Here is a 21,468-nt window from a genome sequence, read left to right on the forward strand (position 1 = left end):
CCCCTTCCGACTTCTAGCCGGGAGAATCACAGATCTGGATTACGTCTGAACGTCTGGACTAAATCTAGCCCCTGAGAATGAGACCTCCACTTCACCCGAGCTCACAGGTCAGGCCTAGTCAGTTAAAAAACGCACCTTGATGACTACTCATCCTGTCCGGACTGCCCAACCGGAGATGTGTCTGAACAAACTGCTATTTAATCCTGGGCGAGAGTTCATGGTATGCTTAAAGAGGCTTAGAAAATCTACAAAGAGACGAAAGTTTATATATCATTCTTCACTGAATGCCGCAATTCAGTGATTCTATGCTTTGCAGGATTTCTTGTCACTTCAGGAGCGCTTCATATTTCTGTTAACTTAGAGGAAGTTGCTTTTAAGATTCTATGAAGACTATTAATTTTCCCTTCTTCACAGAAGGGCTGTAGAACATCATCAAACATCTCTGACATTTCTGGAGACCACAGGTGGAGTTAACTATGGTTAAGATCTCAGTCGTATTGCCTAAGGGAGATGCCATTTTCAGACAAGCACCCAGTAGGCGGTTTTTGAAAAAAAGCCCTGTAATTTATTTTCCAAGTTGTCTCCACTGCACCGGTCAAGCTGGATATGAGAATTACATGAAAATCCACTCAATTAAAGTTTAAAATTTTGGGGTTTTAAACTCTATAAACACTATAAACGGCATGCAGAAAATTTCATACAGCCTTGATGAGTATAGTAAGATCAAAATATATGTTCTAACTAGTCTGTGAAGTAATATTAAATCTTTCAACTACAGTCATGCTTATGTGATACCGGTAAGAGCCAGGTATGATTTATATGCACAGTGTGTTTAAGAATACCAAAAGGGGCATAACTATCCACAAAGTACTGTTTACATTGAGCAAACTCCACCCAAAAGAATTACGTTGGTAAAACACAACCAGAAAGTATCAGTCTCAGCCCAGAACAGTATAGTTCCACTGCTACAAAGATGATTTAGACAACTTTACAGATGAAATAACACACATTTTTGTATGAAATAAGTCATTTAAGCTCTTCGGAAACAATACGGGGTGCATATTTCTGCTTTAAGCCCCTTGGAATGACTTCCGTTGTAAACTTCCATTGTAAGTTACTGTAAACATAACTCTTGTTTTGAACATCAGAGCGAGTGAAAATGATTTCTGTGGCAGAGCATAAGTATGTAAACCAGAATATTCCATTAAATTTAGCAACATTTTAAACTGTATCTGAAGGACGAAAAAACATTAATTATCATAAAAAGATATTTCCCAGCAGTCAAGAGCAAATGAGCCCTGAAAACAGTACAGCTCAAACAAAACCATGTAATTAGCTTACAAAGGCTCTACTTAAAACACAATGCTGACCCATATTTTCATGTAAACTACCCTTGAATGACCCAAACCTTGAGCGGTTATTGTTTGCCCCTCTTGGCACTGGCTGGAGACCACATCACTGTCTCTGTCTTCTCTCTCCACCTTCAAATGAGTTTGCAAGATTAAACATGAATCAAATTCCTTTCCTGCTCATTTAACAGAGATGCAGACAGCTCGCACTGTTATTTTAGCTTAATTAATGTTCAGGTTTCCCAGTCTCGGGCTGTATTATACTATCAGAGTGCAGGAATGTGAGGAGGAGGATTTCTGATCTTCATCCTTTTGAAAATAAAGTTGTAGATATTTCCCTTTAGATATTCTAAAGAAACCTGCGGTTAACCGAAATTGCTAGTATCAAATACAGTACAGGCCATTTGTCTGTCTGTTAATAAAGGGCAGTGTTCAAGAGGAACTGCACCAAATAAAGACGGGCAAGAGAACAGTGCTGACACAGTTTGCCTCAGTAATCTAATTACAGTTTCAACAGACACTAGGGACGGATATAGCAATGCAAGTAAAGTGAAAAGTTTCAATAAAACGGAGCTTGTTTAAAGTACACAGGCCTTGAGTCTTTTTTGTTATGTCTACCTAACTTCAGCAATGAAACAGTGTTTGCTTCTAGAGAACAGAATTTCCAACAGTCTCTCATGGCAATTTAACCTATTTGTGAATTTGTATAAATTTGTATGAGCACATTACATACGTCTTTGAAGGAACTGTTAACACCCCACTGAGGATTATGTTTATGTGTATGATTTTCATGCTTATTTTTCAACTCAAAACATGCAAAGTCACATACAAACTCCCCACCAGTTCACCAAAATGTAAAATAGTGATGTTTTCTCATAATATCGAGCTTGAACATCAAAGACGCTGGGTGGTGGCCACTTTGGACTTAGGGCATTGAATAACCAGTGTTGTTAGTATCATTAGCTAAATAAAAACAATTTCATAAGTAAAAATAAAAACTAACATACATGGGAAAAACTGAAACTAAACATTTTTGTTTTTGCCACTTTGTATATTATAAAACTTGTAATAGTATTTTTAATAAAAATTTCCAACATGCCTGCGTTAATGTTTACTTTTTATTTTTTTATTTATACCAGTTAGCAGAAAGTAATGAACAGGGCTAGAACGATTAATCGAAAATTAATCGACATTCACAACCTCTAACCGACGTAATATTCCCATGTTGGTTATTTCGCTTTTCTAATAATTTTAATAAGTCTACTTTCCCCTTAAAAACATACTACCGCGTGTGTAGTTGGTGATATATATGGACGTGTATGACCGTTACACTCGTGTGTTTTGTCAACTTACAAGAATTTAAACTTTTACACGCAGCACTGCTCATCAATGTCATTTCCAAAACAGTGGACCAATCAGAAGATCCCGGAGGTGGGGCAAGCTTTCCGAGCTTTTGTTTACGGTAGCAAGATGGCATGGCATTGTATTTGACAGCAACATGGCAGAGGAGGCGTTCCGCACTGTGTCTCGTGTTTTTAGACACATAAGTGTTGTGTTTTTTGTAAGATGTTTTCATCTTAAGCGATGTGTACTTAGATTTTAATTGTTTGGAATATTCAATAAATAACCATAAATAGTTAGTTTCCTTCGATTGTTTTTAAATCACAAAGATAAAAAAACGCATTGTTTCATTTAGAGCTGCAAAACGATTAGTCACGATTATTCGATTAAAAAAAAAGTTGATGTTTGCATACTATATGTGTGTGTACTGTGTATATTTATTATGTATATATAATATATAATACACACACTTATATGTATATATTTAAAAAAATATTTGTAGGTATTGTATGTATATGTAAACACTTGTATATGATTTATATTATATATAAATATTAATATTTCACATATAAATCTAAAATTTTTACTTAATATACACATATGTGTGTGTGTATTTATATATACATAATAAATATATGCAGTACACACACATAGAGTATGCAAACATCAACTTTTTTTTTAATCGAATAATCATGACTAATCGTTTTGCAGCTCTAAATGAAACAATGCGTTTTTTTATCTTTGTGATTCGAAAATCGAATTGCTGTCAAATACAAATACTTATTTTGAATCGATTAATCGCGATTAATTGTTTTGCAGCTCTACTTTAATTAGAAACTAAATATTCCTCCTTTAATAGTTGAGTATATTTACAGTTCAAACCTTGTCAGTGAACTATGAGGACAAAAAAAAAAAAAAAAAAACATTTATTGTAATCGAGGTAAAAAGTTTTAGGTCGCATTGTCCAGCCCTAATAATGAATAACTCTGACAGTCCTAGGTAACACTTTAAAATACAAATCTGTCAGTAGTGAATAACTACACAGGAACAAATGACTAATGCACTATTAACATTCTAGTAACTACTATTAACTAATAAGAAACTGATTAACGAATCAGTAAGTAATAGTGCTCAGTTGAACATGGTAGTTCACTATTAGCTAATCAGTAACTACTATTTTTTCATGTCTCCCAGAACTACTAAGAACTACTATATACATGCTCATAATTAATGTAAATAATGCACAATGTATAATTAATTCTAAAGTGAAGATCATGGTAACCCACTAGTAATGATTCAGGTATTACCAAATACTTCAGAAGGAATTACTAATTATTTGGATCCGTATTCTAAAGTGAAGATCAAGATAACTCCTTAGTAATGAATAATGTCATTAAAAATATTGAGGTTTTTGTAAGGTTCTGGATAGTGATACTTCTGATGGCTTTGATAACACTTGAGTCGTTACTAGTGGGTTGCCATGATCTTCACTTTAGAATACGGATCCAAATAATTAGTAATTCCTTCTGAAGTATGTAGTAACACTTGAGTCATTACTATCCAAAACCTTAGATATACCTCAATAGAGTCATTACTAGTGGGTTACCATGATCTTTACTTTAAATTAATTATACATTTTGCATCATTTACATTAATTATGAACCTGTGGATAGTAGTTCTTAGTAGTTCTTTGGGAGACAGTACTAAAAATAGTAGTTACTAATTAGCTAATAGTGAACTACTACTACTACTGATTCATTAATCACAATTTCTTGTTAGTCAGTAGTAGTTACTAGAATGTTAATAGTGCATTAGTCATTTGTTCCTGTGTAGTTATTTACTAATGACGGATCTGTATTCTAAAGTGTTACCCAGTCCTAAAATACTAAACCTAAAATAACATCTAAACAAATTGAAAACTATATAAGATATATATAATTAACTATATAACTATATAATCTAATATAAAAAGTTAAATAAAAAAATAAAAACTAATTTAAAAATTGACACTATAACAACCAAACCAGAACATCCTTAGCATAGCAAAAATTACAAATTAAAAATACAACCGCATACCAACACAAACAGCTTTGTGAGAATGAATTTTGCATCACTCACACCTTCTTCATAAAAACTGTAAAAATAATACTGCTTAAACATCTAAACATATGATTTCAAACCACTTTCTTTTACTATTTCACTCATATTTATAACCAATATTCTGTTGAATGGGATTTGTGCTTTTAAACAAAGTATGTTTAACAAACTGACCCACAGCATGTCTGTGATGTCAGAGGTCAGAGGGTCATATGTAGACGGGTAGAGGTAGAAGGACAGTCACACCTGGACTAAAGATCTCCTCTGTTAATGACATGCAGATGACAGGGGACAGGCAGTGCAAGGCTCAGGGCAGTTTCACAGTGATTAAAGTATCTGTCTGTCTCTCTTACAGCTGCTGTGTGCATGTCAGAAAGCAGATCTGAGGACACAGCTGGCCAGCCCCAGTCTGACCCTGTCTGTTCACACAACAAATATAATACATCCATGAAATGCACAGAAATAGCTTCTATAACTTAAGACAATTCACAGTCTTTCTAGTAAATAAGTTATCTTTGTGGAAAAAAAAAAGTTTTCAGTCACATTATTTAAAATATTAGCTCTATGAGGTGTTCAAAGACTTTTACATTTAACCTACATATACATTCATAACAGTCATTGCAAACAAATTACTCAGCTCATTACACCATTTACTCATAGGTAAGCCTGAAGGGAATTGACAGCTGCAGAATTCCGTAGAAACCCACGCCGATTTCCATCATTCACTGAAAGACTTTGAGTTTTACACATCCGCTGCCTCTCGTTTTGTTGTTGTTGAAAGATTTGATCGACACATTGAATTTAATACAAAAAGGTCAGAATGTTACAGATGCCTCCTTTATAGGGCAGATGTTGGATTATGATATTATCTAACTATATGTTAAAAAAGAGCACACCTTAAATGAACAAATAATGATATAATTTGTGACTCTACCTTTTTTTTTTTTTTTTTTGCAACTTACTGGTTTCCACATAAAATCATGCTTCATAATGTAAAAAAAAACATTCATGGAAATAAAACCTTGATGTGTCTAATATTGACTTTAATATTGGCCATGTCGAAGATTGAAATCACAGTGAAATTAATGGTTGAAATCTTTGATGCTTGTTAATTTGTAATTAGATTTTGATACTTTAACTTCAAAAACTTCAAAAAGATTCTGAGATCCATCTTTTCACACTGAGGACAACTGAGGGACTCATGTGCAACTATTACAGAAGGTTCAAACCCTCATTGATGCTCCAGAAGGAAACACAATGCATTAAGAGCTGGGATTGAAAACTTTTGACCTGAACTGTATTTTGAGGAAATTATTACACATTTTAAAGTTTAAATCACAATTTTAATTTTAAATTCGGTGTGTTTCAGCTGCCCTCAGTCTCCCTTACTCTTAACTTAATTGGTTTTACTGTGTTTATATCAGTTTTACTGAATTTCATCAGAGTACTTTTTATGTACTTTCTAAGATCTCTTTCTACATGAAAACTTTGTATGCTACTTGCCATTTCTTTGTAATTATTTCTAAAAATTTACTAACAATTTCTGAGACAAAATTCAAAGTAAATTGTTTCGGTGGAAAATAAAAGTGCAAATTCCATGTGGAATCATTTAAATTTAAACCTCAGCCATCCAACACTTTGAATACTCAGAAGTCTTTTTGCAAAATATGAAGCTATGAAGCTATCAAGTCCCAACTGAAATACAAGTTCAGAGAGTTTGGTAATGCAATGCAGAATAGTCCAGGTATGCGAGTCCTGCAGCGCTGAGTGGGCTACAGTCAACTACATGAGACATAGACGCAGTGGCCCACGGGCAGAAGCTCAACCCGCCGAAAAAGTCTGCAAGTATTGGCAGGCTCATTTGCTGACAGCAGGGGTAAAAGAGGAAGAAAATGGCTAGAAGTGATGAATTACCTTCCCCTATCTTTAGATGTGACATGGATCAAAATCAAAGGATGAAGACCTCAAAAAGTTGGGAAATTCAATTTCACCAGTATAAGTGATGGGTGGCTCCATCTTTCTCAAGGCTTCGACAGATGGCTTATCACCCGTATTGATTCAGTGAAACAAAGCACAAAGGTGCAGGGCTATAAAAAAAAAAAAAAAAAAAAAAGCCGCATCATTTTGAGGACACCCCTCAAATCGGGAAAAGGCTTGTTGAATGTTAACAGACACAGATAAGAGAGATTAGGTTACTGTTCAAACACACAGCCCTCACTCTGTTGTGTTTGCTGTGCAAACCGGTGTTGTTTTAGGTTAGAATGGCCCTTGTTTTGACTAGAATGTTAACTTGCTTTTATCAGGGACATATCTGGGACTTCTTGTGTGTCCCCAAGTACTTGGATAAATAATTAAAATCAAGTCGATAGGAAAAACACCTGTTGAGGAGTGAAAGATAACAGTGTCTTCATAGTGTTCCCTTTGTGAGGTAAGCCAAAAATGTGAGCCATGTGGTAATATTTAAAGAAACTTTATATCAGTCCAAAATATTGTTTGACATGACTGCCTTAAGATGAGTGCTTTAGGCTAAACCAAAAAATGCCATTTTTAAGGGTCGGCTCAGATAGAAAATGTTTTTAAAATGGCACATTTTCACTTTTTGCAGTCTCAAACATTAATAAAATGCTTTATCACTTTGCATTTAAGTGTGGTATGGTACATTTAAATATGAACGACTAGAAATGTTAAACTTAAAAACTGAAGAAATCAAGTAACAAAATCTTTCAAATGTGATAAAACAATATTTTTACATTTTATGAAGACAACGTGAGTGGTGGCTGGCCATGCAAAAGTCACCACCATGATTCTAGTGGGTGTCTCAGTGGGTGGTTGCTAGTGTGCTACTATGCATTTGTTTTGACTGGGTTTTAACATGTTGCTATGTGGTTTCTAGGGTGTTCTGTGTGGCTCCTTTCAGCACCAAATCAAAAGAGACCATCCCCAAGTCTCTATGATATTTTGGTCCCTATATGTGACTCTGGTAAGTCGATTGATTATCTATTTGTGTTTGTTTGCCTGTTTTAGTGTTTGCCAGGACAAGCCTAATTAATTAAGAGTAAAATGAACGTTTATACTTTAGTTTTGTGGTTTAAATAAAGCCCTAACCTTAAGTACTAGCTGAAAGAAAACATAATTCATCTACATTATTTCTATCTAAGCTGTGCTCTTTCAGCTCAGCTAAGACTCAAACATCAAACGATCAAAAAACATTTGCTACATTTCTGAGGACGGCCGAATCTGAGAGACCTCATTATCAGCTAAAAGCATTAAAGTCCAGGATAGACATTAAAATCTAACAAAGAGCTCTGTCACATGTTTTCCCTTAAGGGCCGTTTCCTTTTCCCTGGACTGGAGGTGAAGAGGTCACATAAGCAGCGTTAATGGTTACCTAACATCTGACATGTGGGTATGTCTAAGGAATAAAATGCATTAGTTGATCAGACCAAAAAGAAAGAGATCTGTGTGGAATAAGAGGGGGTAAAAGAGGGTGGGAACAGCTATGGCAATGGAAACCGATGTGTCTTTGTCATGAATGAGAGAGCATGGCATGAATGTGGCTCATTACAACCTCAACAATGACCATGAGCATGCACATTCAGATGAGGACCGGCAATCAGACCAACAAAGACACGGCCGTAAAGCCACAAAGTACAGACAAGAGAGCTGTATTCTGTGAGACGTATTTTGAAGTTGCAAATTAACAGGAAGAGCGGTATGTGGGAGGAAAAAGAGAAAGAAGGACAGAAAAAGAAAAGGAAGAGCGTGAGATATGAGAAGCTGATGCCATTTGAAGAATGTGAGCATGGTATAATCTAACACTGCCAAAGATATGATAAAGCACTGTAACAACACATTAACATGCCACGCAATAAGAATTATTAATGTTAAGAAGTAAAATCATTAAAAAAAAAAAACAACTCGCGTTAGAAAAAAAAATAAATATCACAGAGAATAAGTGATCTGTCATTGAAGAGTAATTCTCCAAAAGTGCATAGTCGTTAAAATACTAAGAGGGACCTAAGTCAACAATATGTTGCTCATCTTATTTAAATAATCCTTTAAAAGTGATCTGAGACTTTATTCCCAAACACAAACAGTTCTTGCCTGCTTCAGCAACACCTCATAAGCAGAAGAACAGGATTGTGGTTCAGCCTGCAGCAAACACAGCCTGAAATCACGCAGCCCTTTGGAGTAGCAGATCCATCAATTTGACATCAACGCAACAGATTAAAATTACATATTAAACATTAGTTTGTCTTTCAGATCATTGGCGATTACCTTGATTTTTTTTTACCCTGCTTACCCTAAACTGCAAAATCTCAAACTTCAACAAAGACAGTTGATTCAAAAGATCCAAAGAACTGACCTGTGACAGAAACTTTCATGGTGGCCTCCAGAGGTCTGTTGTTATCCAGATCTTTGCTTAGTTTGAGCTCTCCGGTATTTGGATTTAGAATCAGCAAGCTCAGCTCATTTCCTTCAACGAAACTATACTTCAGCTTATCAGACACATCTGGGTCATAGGCAGGTACCTTTCCTATAATCCCAGATGGAAAACTGTTGGATTTGTTGGTGACGTAGTTATTGAAGATAATCTCAAAATTTTGGAGGACAGGATCATTGTCGTTGACATCAATCAGACGAATGTGGACGGTTGCTCTGCTGACCAAAGGTGCGGACGTGGCCTGTACGACTATAACATACTCCATTTTAGTCTCGTAGTCCAAATCCACGAGTGCTTTTAAGTCTCCAGTGAATATATCCAAATCAAAGACCTCTGGGATATTTCCTTCCACGATCTGGTACAATATCTGAGCGTTGGTTCCTTCATCTGGATCCATGGCATTGATTCGGGCAACCACTGAATCGACAGGACTGTTTTCTTTGATGTAGATATACAGTTCATCCTTCTCAAAAACAGGAGCATTGTCATTGATGTCCAAGACGGAAATCTGGATCTCCACCGCTGCTTTGAGAGGAGGAACACCTCTATCTACCGCATAGGCCTTCAGGTTATACACTGGAACGTTCTCTCTGTCCAGCTTCCGTTGGGTTCTTATAATTCCAGAGTACTGCTCAATCATGAAGTCTCCTTCTCCATCATCACCACCTTGAAAAGTGTAGCTCACACGCCCATTTGACCCCGAGTCCCTGTCTGAAGCAGATATCTGGAGCACACTGGTGAACACAGGTGCGTCTTCAAACACGGTACCCTGATATTTATCCCTCCCAAACTGTGGCGCATTATCATTGGCATCCAAAACAATGATTTCCACATAGGTGGTGTCAGACTTCTGAGGGATTCCATTGTCACGAGCAATGATGGCCAGTGTGTATGAAGCTTGATCTTCATAGTCGATCTCCATCTGTGTGGTGATGGCTCCTGTGTCCGGATCAATCTTGAACTGTGGAACATTGTCCTCCATAATATAGGTAATACGTGCATTCTCACCTGTGTCTTCATCTGTTGCACTGATTACCACAACAGTTGATCCAATGGGTCGATCCTCGCTGAAGGTCTGATGGTAGCTTGCACTCTGGAACACGGGTCTGTGAGTGTTAGCATCAGTTACATTGATAAACACCTGCGCGGTGTCGAAACGCGTACCATCAGAGGCGGTGACGGTCAGAACGTACTGCCGTTCCTGTTTGTAATCTAACGGAAGTGCTAGTGTGATAAGTCCACCTCCGCTTTGACTAGTAATGGCAAACCGGTTCCGCGTATTACCACTGGAGATCTGATAGGTGACCACACTGTTTACATCACGGTCCAGAGCAGTAACAGTTAACACACTGGTCCCTACAACAGCATCTTCGTTGATTTTTAGCGAGTATACCTTTTCGGTGAATGCAGGGATGTTGTCGTTCACATCTAGGACGGTGATGCTAACACTAGCTGAGGATGACATCACCGGAACACCATTGTCTCTGGCTTCTACTCCAAAGGTGTAATACTCAGTCGTTTCCCTGTCCAGCTCAACACTGACTGTTATCCATCCAGTGCTGTTATTGATGGTGAATGGAAAGCCTGGAGTGGTGTCTGTGAGGCTGTAATCCAAACGCGCATTTTCTCCAGAATCAGAATCAATGGCCTGAATGTGAATGACGGAATATCCAATGGGCACGTTCTCTAAAACGGTGGCTTGGAAAGGAGTGCTTACAAACATAGGAGCATTGTCATTCACATCCACAACTTGGATCACAACAATGCCTGTTCCATTAATGAGAGGAGGCCTCCCTCCATCCTGTGCCTTTATGCGTAAGTTATACTCTCTGATCATTTCGTAGTCTAGAGGGTTTATGACATCAATGGCTCCGGTAGGGGTGTGAATGAAGAACTGACCTTTTACATTGCCGCTGATTATACTGTAATGAACCTTAGCGTTATTGCCCTCGTCTCGGTCAGTGGCTTCTACTTGGGCCACTTTAGTGTTCACTGCCACATTTTCTGGCACCTGAACTACATATCTTTTCTCACTAAACTGAGGATAGTTGTCATTTTCATCTTCGACTGTGATGTGCACTGTCGCGGTAGCACTGCGGGGCCCAGGATCTTTTCCTTGGTCATTGGCCTCTACTATCAGCTGATACTGGGACATGGTTTCTCTATCTGGACGCACACGGATCTTGACCAGTCCGTTCCGAGAATCGATTTCGAATCCAGAATTAACACCCTCACCATTCACAATCTTATATATCATGTTCGCATTTGATGGTGCATCTCCATCTGTCGCCCTGACTGTAATTACCTCAAAACCAACTTCCACATTTTCTCGTATCCTAACCCTGTATTCGTTCTGTTCAAAAACGGGACCGTGGTCGTTGGTGTCACTAACTGTGACGGTCAAGTACGACGTGGTTGTGCGTCGCGGTGTGCCATTATCAGTTGCAGTGACTTTAAACACGTGTGTGTCTTTCACTTCTCTGTCTAAGGGCTGGACAGTCTCAATGCTGCCGGTTTGAGGGTCTATCCGAAAGAAGTCGTTAGAACGGCTGTCGAACAATGCTTCCATGCCATACTCGATCTTCCCCGCCTCTCCAGGGTCGCTGTCAGTCGCTTTGAGGGTGATGACGCGCGTACCCGCAGGCTCGTTCTCGGGCACTGAAACCTGGTAGTTCGGTAACTGAAACTGAGGCGCTGAATTCACGGCTCGGCGTATTCTCGGTTTCCATTGATCTGATACGTGTTGCATAGAATGTAATGATGTTTGGACTGGGGCGAATCGTAATTTAAGGCACATAGAAAAGGGCTCACCGTTTGAATCGTGGAACGAACAGCGAATAGTGTCTTTAAGGCGTCTCAAGTCCGTCTCCAAACAGTACGCGTCCTTCACAAGTAAAGTCCCGTTACGCACAAACACATTCAGATGGTCTGAGGTGCAAGAAGTAGAAAAAACGCCAGAGTTCCTTGTGAAGACAGGTAAATAGTCCTTAAAACTAAGCAGTAAATCACCTGGAGAAAAGCAGGAAGTTAGTCCCACGTTATAAACGCAATCCACGTTAATATCAGGCTTAGTCACTGTCTTCCTTTTATATTTGAACACACAATTTCGTCCATGTACAAATACATTAAAATGTGCGTTAACTAGTCCTTCAGTTGTTAATGATTGAATTTTAACATAAAGAGGCAGCGAGCTCTGAGGGGCGCGCGCACAATCCACCTCTCCATTTAAACGCACGACTCCATCTCTCCAGTCCACTTTAATAAAGTTTCCAATGTACTTGGAAGTTAAAGTCCTGTCTATTTTATACGTCCAACCTGGTCCCAATGACAAATTGGCCAAAACAGCTCCAGAATGTAAAGTCTCCGAAAGGTGCAAGTCGAAACATCCCATGAGAGGAGCGCAGAGGAGAAGGTGAACCCATAATAACCAACACATTACTAGATCCATGGTGTAAAACTCCACAAAACATGCAGAAAAACACGTCAGCTCTCCTTCTGCCGGCACGTCGACCCTCTTTTATCCTTCATTGTAGCTTTTTAATAGTAGAAAACACAGTTTATCAGGCTGGTATCCATGGAGCCAAGTGACATTACCCACGTTAAGTTTTAAATGAGGACAAAATGGCTCCGTGCGTGCGCGTCTCTCCCCCAGCACACACACCACACACACACACAGTCATTAACATAAACCTGCACTGCACCTCCTCTCGGGACTAAAGAATAACTCTCATGGAAATTCAACTATTGTTATGCACCTCTGCATTTATTCTTTGGTTCTTTTGGAGACTTTACGTGAGAGACGCGGTGCGTCAAACTAGAAAGTCCTCATTATATTTAATAAATGACGTTAGGAGATTAAAGAGTTTAACGCAACTGTCCGCATGAAGATTTCTGGACGTAAATTCTTTCATTATAAATTCACGCCGTTTTATTTATTAGTTTGTTTGGCTATATGGATAAGGTTTTCTGCTTTTTGTCTCCTAAAGTGAATGCGCACCACGTGTTTAAATCGCTCAGTTTACAAGCGGCCGTAAAGTAATAAAGAGTTATCAAAACAGGATTCCCTATCTTAAACTAAACTGTGCATGAAAAACAAAAAAAAAACTTATTATTTATTTTCTATACAAACCATTAGAAAAAATACCATGGTAGCCATAATTTTCGGCAAAATGCCAGAAGACAATTGTTATATTTGAACAGTGGTGACATGGCATGGTCACTGACAATTACCGAAATAATTTGAAAGCTTCTTACACTGTTTTAGCCCCTTGAGACCTTGCAAAATGTTTTAGAATTTCGTTTTTAAGCATTAAAATAAGATTTGGTGCAAAAGAATCGACAAGGATGTTTTTACTTATCTTTGTAAAAAAGAAAATCAAAAGCTTAGATTTTAAAGTTTTGAAATATATTTTTTTAAATAGTGTATTTATAGTAATATGTATTACTAAAATTGTAAGTTAGAGCAAAAGTGTTTGATAGGATATACAGGAGTCAACATTCGAAGTGGATCAAAACCTTTCATCAAAGTTGTCCTAAAACCAAAGCAATACCCATTCTTGTTTTAGGACAATCAGCTGTTGGCTACTGTAAACGTATATTAAAGTTTAGTATCTCCTCAAAAGATTAAAATGTTCACTGACTGTAATTGTTGTTCATAAAGGACATATGGATTTCTTGTAAAAGAAAATCATGCTTTTTTGAAAACTAATTTTTCTTAAGAAGTTTATTTACAAAAATACTATATATAACATATATTATAATACTATTTATATTTACAAAGCAATACACCTACACTCTTAAAAATAACGGTTCTTTATTGACATCGGTGGCCCCCGAGAACTTTTCATAGCACAAATGATTCTTTAAAGTGGAAAAAGTTTATTCTGATTATGAAAATGTATTTCACATTTAAAAAAAGATCTTTTAAAAACCATTCGATGAGAGGTTATTTGAGTAACAAAAATTTTTTCTTCCATGACATTGCTTATGAAAAGCCCATTTGGAACCTTTACTTTTTAATAATGTAAAGTTTATCTTATACAGTTTGTTTAATTGTGAGGCCATACATATTTTAAAATGCAGAAGAGAAATTCATACCAAACCGCAAAACATCTGGTATTATGTATATTAGGTCTAAATTTCTTTTAAAAGATTTTTGATAATATTATCAGAGGTTAATCATTTATTCTCCAAACCCCATTTTAAAACAACAAAATGTCTTAACATATGTTATATTGCAATTTTCTAACTATATATAGTTTAAATACATTAACTTAGTGTTGTGTGTATAGCATAGCTCTCATTAATTGAAATTGAGAAAGATGTCCAGCAGCACCAGAAATACAGTATGTGATGCGCTCACGCCCTCTATTGGCAGAGAAAAGAACTCAATACCAATACTCAAGAACGAACTGTGAACGTGTAAGTTACTATTTGTGACCCTGGACCACAAAACCAGTCATAAGTAGCACAAGTATATTTGTAGCAATAGCCAACAATACATTGTATGATTCAAAATTATCGATTTTTCTTTTATGCCAAAAATCATTAGCATTTTAAGTAAAGTTGTTCCATAAGGATATTTTGTAAATCTCCTACCATAAATATATCAAAACTTAATTTTAGATTAGTAATATGCTTTGCTAAGAACTTTATTTGGACAAATTTAAAGGTGATATTTTGATTTTTTGCACCCTCAGATTCCAGATTTTTAAAATAGTTGTGCCTTAGCCAAATATTGTCCTATCCTAACAAAACATACATCAGTGGAAGCTTATTTATTCAGTATAAATGAATAAATCTCAGTCGAAAAATTGACCCTTAAAATGGACCCTTGCTTGAAACATACAACTCACATTAAGGAGAAGTCCACCTCCAAAACAAAGATTCACATATAATGTACTCGCCCCCTTGTCATCCAAGATGTTCATGTCTTTCTTTCTTCAGTCGTAAAGAAATTATGTTTTTTGAGAAAAACATTTCAGCATTTTTCTCCATATAATGGACTGATATGATGCCCCGATTTTGAACTTTCAAAATGCAGTTTAAATGCGGCTTCAAATGATCCCAAATGCGGTTGCAAACGAGTCCAGCCGAGGAAGAAGGGTCTTACCTGGCGAAACGCTCGGTTATTTTCATTTAAAAAAAAAAATCTGATTTAAATACTTTTTAATCTTAAACGCTTGTCTTCTCTTGCTCTCCCTGAACTGTGTATTCTGGCTCAAGACAGTTAGGGTATGTCGAAAAACTCCAATCGTATTTTCTCCCTCAACTTTAAAAATCATTTTGAAATCATCCTACATTGCTGCAGAAGTACTGACCCAGTCTTTGGAAAGTGAACATGCAAAGAAGATCAAACACCATTAAAAAAAGAGGTAAAACAGCGATATAGGGTCATTTTGAAGTTGAGGGAGAACATGAGATGGGAGTTTTTCAACATTCCCTAACTTTCATGAACCAGAAAAAATAGTCCAGGCAGAGTAAGACAAAACAAGCGTTTGACATTAAAATGTATATAATTTGTATAATTTTAATGAAAATAACAGATCGTTTCGCTAGATAAGACCCTTCTTTCTTGGCTGGGATCCTTTACAACCGCATTTGGGACCCGCATTTAAACTGCATTTTGGAAGTTTAAAATCGGGGCACCATAGCAGTCCATTATATGGAGAAAAATGCTGAAATGTTTTCCTCAAAAAAACACTGTGTATTCTTATATAAATTGTATAATTTTAATGAAATTAACTGATTGTTTCAGTGATTGTTTCACTAGATAAGACCCTTCTTCCTTGGCTGGACTCATTTACAACCGCATTTGGGATCATTTGAAGCCGCATTTAAACTGCATTTTGGAAGTTCAAAATCGGGGCACCATATCAGTCCATTATATGGAGAAAAATGCTGAAATGTTTTCCTCAAAAAAACAATTTCTTTACGACTAAAGAAAGAAAGACATGAACATCTTGGATGACAAGGGAGTGAGTACATTATATGTGAATTTTTGTTTTGGAAGTGGACTTCTCCTTTAAGGTTTCACCCATCCTAAATGTCTGTGAATACTAAGAGTGTCCTAAGTTCTTGTTATTGTCCTTAAAACATAAAACACAAGAGATGAGAGGTGTGCTGGTTAGTGCCGCATGTGTCTCAGCTAGTGTTGTTTTTGGCGGCCTGTTTTAATTTTAGTTTTAGTCTAGTCTTTGTGTGAAGCTGTCATTTATTAGTTTTTATTAGTTTTAGTCACGTTCATACTGTTTTTAGTCCAATCAAGTTTCAGTCAACTAAAAGTCTGAGCATTTTAGTCTTATTTTAGTCAGAATTATCCATGACTATTTTTGTCTAGTTTTAGTCAACGAAAACTGATGACATTTAGTCTAACTTTAGTCAATGAAAATTGTATTTTAGTCTCTTTTTAGTAAAGCAATTCTATTTAGCCAAACCCATTTCAAACAAGGTTATCTATTATATTATTGTTACCTTATAGACTCAAGAATACATCCATTCCAGACACGGAAGATGCTCTGATTTGAATTTACAACATTTATTTTACCAACCAAACATGTTAGAAGTACACACACATACATTTTAAATCGTTTCTTCTTTTTCTCCCAAAGACGAACCCTGGCTGGCCGGCAATCAGTCTCTTTCTCTGTGTTTCTTTGTTGTCATCTTCTAAATAATGCCACGAGTGGGGCTTGAGGGAGTGATGTCGCCTGCGTCTACGCAGTGTGACCTGATGCAGCCCACTTCAGAAATACTGCAAAATAATAATAATAACGCGACTAAACAGAACGAAATAACGTTATAACATTTTTCACAGTTTTCAATGTCCATAAAGCAATAAGTCACAGAAGATTATACTACCATGATTTTAGCCCAGTAATACAGTTTATTAATCTAACATTAGGCTGTTTTTAGTTGCCAATCAACCTAGCAAGCTTGAATGCTGCTAAAAATGTACAATCAAAATGTACTTTTTTTTTTGTTTTATAATACTATAAATTGCACAGAACGCTGACTTGACACATGTATTTTTAGCAAAACAAAAAGGACTACAGTCCATTGTTTATAGAGAATATGTCAAAGTGATGGAAGACGAGAGTTGAATACATCTAGTAAAAGGTTTCAGACCTATTTAAAAACAAAAACGTCCAAATGAAGTCCCATTTTCCCCAAAGTCTACAACAGTTGATTCAATGGGTTGGTCCTCAAAAGCAGGAGTATTGTCACTGATGTCCAAGACGGAAATCTGGATCTCCACCTCTGCTTTGAGAGGAGGAACACCTCTATCTACCGCATAGGCCTTCAGGTTATACACTGGAACTTTCTCTCTGTCCAGCTTCCGTTGGGTTCTTATAATTCCAGAGTACTGCTCAATCATGAAGTCTCCTTCTCCATCATCGCCACCTTGAAAAGTGTAGCTCACACGTCCATTTGACCCCGAGTCCCTGTCTGAAGCAGATATCTGGAGCACACTGGTGAACACAGGTGCATCTTCAAACACGGTATCCTGATATTTATCCCTCCCAAACTGTGGTGCATTATCATTGGCATCCAGAACGATAATTTCCACATAGGTGGTGTCAGACTTTTGTGGGATTCCATTGTCACGAGCAATGATGGCCAATGTGTACGAAGCTTGATCTTCATAGTCGATCTCCATCTGCGTAGTGATGGCTCCTGTGTCCGGATCAATCTTGAACTGTGGAACATTGTCCTCCATGATATAGGTAATACGTGCATTCTCACCAGTGTCTTCATCTGTTGCACTGATTACCACAACAGTTGATCCAATGGGTCGATCCTCGCTGAAGGTCTGATGGTAGCTTGTGCTCTGGAACACGGGTCTGTGAGTGTTAGCATCAGTTACATTGATAAACACCTGCGCGGTGTCAAAGCGCGTACCATCAGAGGCGGTGACGGTCAGAACGTACTGGCGTTCCTGTTTGTAATCTAACGGAAGTGCTATTGTGATTAGTCCACCTCCGCTTTGACTAGTAATGGCAAACCGGTTCCGCGTATTACCACTGGAGATCTGATAGGTGACCACACTGTTTACATCACGGCCCAGAGCTGTAACAGTTAACACACTGGTCCCTACAACAGCATCTTCATTGATTTTTAGCGAGTATACCTTTTCGGTGAATGCAGGGATGTTGTCGTTCACATCTAGGATGGTGATGTTAACGCTAGCTGAGGATGACATCACCGGAACACCATTGTCTCTGGCTTCTACTCCAAAGGTGTAATACTCAGTTGTTTCCCTGTCCAGCTCAACACTGACTGTTATCCATCCAGTGCTGTTATTGATGGTGAATGGAAAGCCTGGAGTGGTGTCGGTGAAGCTGTAATCCAAACGCGCATTTTCTCCAGAATCAGAATCAATGGCCTGAATGTGAATGACGGAATATCCAATGGGCACGTTCTCTAAAACGGTGGCTTGGAAAGGAGTGCTTACAAACATAGGAGCATTGTCATTCACATCCACAACTTGGATCACAACGATGCCTTTTCCATTAATGAGAGGAGGCCTCCCTCCATCCTGTGCCTTTATGCGTAAGTTATACTCTCTGATCATTTCGTAGTCTAGAGGGTTTATGACATCAATGGCTCCGGTAGGGGTGTGAATGAAGAACTGACCTTTGACATTGCCGCTGATTATACTGTAATGAACCTTAGCGTTATTGCCCTCGTCTCGGTCAGTGGCTTCTACTTGGGCCACTTTAGTGTTCACTGCCACATTTTCAGGCACCTGAACTACATATCTTTTCCCACTAAACTGAGGATAGTTGTCGTTTTCATCTTCGACTGTGATGTGCACTGTCGCGGTAGCACTGCGGGGCCCAGGATCCTTTCCTTGGTCATTGGCCTCTACTATCAGCTGATACTGGGACATGGTTTCTCTATCTGGACGCACACGGATCTTGACCAGTCCGTTTCGAGAATCGATTTCGAATCCAGAATTAACACCCTCACCATTCACAATCTTATATATCATGTTCGCATTTGATGGTGCATCTCCATCTGTCGCCCTGACTGTAATTACCTCAAAACCAACTTCCACATTTTCTCGTATCCTAACCCTGTATTCGTTCTGTTCAAAAACGGGACCATGGTCGTTGGTGTCACTAACTGTGACGGTCAAGTACGACGTGGTTGTGCGTCGCGGTGTGCCATTATCAGTTGCAGTGACTTTAAACACGTGTGTGTCTTTCACTTCTCTGTCTAAGGGCTGGACAGTCTCAATGCTGCCGGTTTGAGGGTCTATCCGAAAGAAGTCGTTAGAACGGCTGTCGAACAATGCTTCCATGCCATACTCGATCTTCCCCGCCTCTCCAGGGTCGCTGTCAGTCGCTTTGAGGGTGATGACGCGCGTACCCGCAGGCTCGTTCTCGGGCACTGAAACCTGGTAGTTCGGTAACTGAAACTGAGGCGCTGAATTCACGGCTCGGCGTATTCTCGGTTTCCATTGATTTGATACGTGTTGCATAGAATGTGATGATGTTTGGACTGGGGCGAATCGTAATTTAAGGCACACAGAAAAGGGCTCACCGTTTGAATCGTGGAACGAACAGCGAATAGTGTCTTTAAGGCGTCTCAAGTCCGTTTCCAAACAGTACGCGTCCTTCACAAGCAAAGTCCCGTTACGCACAAACACATTCAGATGGTCTGAGGTGCAAGAAGTAGAAAAAACGCCGGAGTTCCTTGTGAAGACAGGTAAATAGTCCTTAAAACTAAGGAGTAAATCACCAGGAGAAAAACAGGAAGTTAGTCCCACGTTATAAACGCAATCCACGTTAATATCAGGCTTAGTCACTGTCCTCCTTTTATATTTGAACACACAATGTCGTCCGTGTAAAAATACATTAAAATGTGCGTTAACCAGTCCTTCAGTTGTTAATGATTGAATTTTAACATAAAGAGGCAGCGAGCTCTGAGGGGCGCGCGCACAATCCACCTCTCCATTTAAACGCACGACTCCATCTCTCCAGTCCACTTTAATAAAGTTCTCAATGTACTTGGATGTTAAATTCCTGTCTATTTTATACGTCCATCCTGGTCCCAGTGACAAATTGGCCAAAACATCTCCAGAACGTAAAGTCTCCGAAAGGTGCAAGTCGAAACATCCCATGAGAGGAGCGCAGAGGAGAAGGTGAACCCATAATAACCAACACATTACTAGATCCATGGTGTAAAACTCCACAAAACATGCAGAAAAACAAAAAACATCAGCTCTCCTTCTGCCGGTGCTATGGTTTAACTGGTGACAGTGTTATCTTGTGACCAACTTCCTCGTTCGAGTCCTCGACTCCAGATGCGATGAAACGACCGCAGCAGATTCCCCGATTCTGAAAGCACAAGCTGACGTGATAAGCTGTCTAATAAACGCACACTTGCTCCTTACATGATTTTGGTATTCCTGTAAAGATTACAAATTATTGGTATGATGGCCCGTAGCGGCAGAAGTATGGGAACCAAATAAAAACTTGTTTGGCACGGGTTTCGAACACGCGCAAAAAGCAGTCGCATTATGAGAAGATAATAACGAAATTTTATTTTATTTTTTCGACTCTTAATTTTATAATGCTTATAGCTCCGAAAGTTGGAAACTTAGCAGACTGAAACCAGTGTCATGTGAACCAGCTTGATCTGTGAATTTTTTCACAGCAAAGCTCTTGTCCGTAACCCCCTTGGTAAGTCCGCTATAGTAAGGAATGTGAAAAATATGCGCTCTTCATGTTTAACGTATTTTACCATTAAACACGCAGACTGCTCGAATACAAAAACATTGTTTTTAAGTCAAACTAGATTTGTGAAAATTTTCACAATCGCTATTTATTGCGTAACAGTGTTTCTTTATGCTCTGCTCTCTTTTTCTTCTATCATAATGTCACACGGTGCTGTTCCAGTGAATAACGGTTTTCCAAGCCCTTAGATAAATCATATACGCCTCTAATGAACGTTTCACGTACGAGGAAATGTTTCAGTTTATTTTTTGTCAGTTGATCCTTCCTGTGCCATTATGTACTATTCTGATTTGTGACACATTTCACAGAGCAATTTTGGACATTTAACCCTTCACTGATTCAATAACATCACAATTTTGATATGTGAAAATTTTCACAGTTCAGTATTGGTCAGCTGACCCTTCCCTGAGTCAATAACTCTTCACAGGTCAGTACTGGTCAGTTGGCCCTTCCATGAGTCACGTACATCACTATTCTGATCTGTGAAAACTTT

The 21,468-nt window shown here is 38.2% G+C and overlaps 2 protein-coding genes across 6 annotated transcripts in view; both read right to left on the minus strand.

Annotated features, from left to right (window-relative positions):
* The window catches only part of celsr1a (cadherin EGF LAG seven-pass G-type receptor 1a), a 94,004-nt gene extending 81,169 nt beyond the window's left edge, over nucleotides 1-12,835 (minus strand). For all 5 annotated transcript variants that reach the window (XM_051108573.1, XM_051108572.1, XM_051108570.1 and 2 more), the window contains exon 1: nucleotides 9,154-12,835. In XM_051108573.1, coding sequence (XP_050964530.1) covers nucleotides 9,154-12,679 — 3,526 coding nt within the window. In that variant the 5' untranslated portion in view covers nucleotides 12,680-12,835. The remainder of the gene's footprint in view (nucleotides 1-9,153) is intronic.
* Nucleotides 12,836-16,752: 3,917 nt separating this feature from the next.
* Nucleotides 16,753-20,658, minus strand: LOC127164578 (cadherin EGF LAG seven-pass G-type receptor 1). Its single transcript, XM_051108575.1, has one exon. The coding sequence runs from the start codon at nucleotides 20,414-20,416 to the stop codon at nucleotides 17,363-17,365; it is 3,054 nt and encodes a 1,017-aa protein (XP_050964532.1). The 5' UTR covers nucleotides 20,417-20,658; the 3' UTR covers nucleotides 16,753-17,362.
* Nucleotides 20,659-21,468: the final 810 nt, after the last annotated feature.

Source organism: Labeo rohita, chromosome 4, assembly GCF_022985175.1.
Source record: "Labeo rohita strain BAU-BD-2019 chromosome 4, IGBB_LRoh.1.0, whole genome shotgun sequence".
In the NCBI taxonomy this organism is placed as follows: Eukaryota; Metazoa; Chordata; class Actinopteri; order Cypriniformes; family Cyprinidae; genus Labeo; species Labeo rohita.

Excerpts from the sequence above, each read along its gene's own strand:
- LOC127164578 (XM_051108575.1), bottom strand. The coding sequence starts at position 20,416 with ATGGATCTAGTAATGTGTTGGTTATTATGGGTTCACCTTCTCCTCTGC.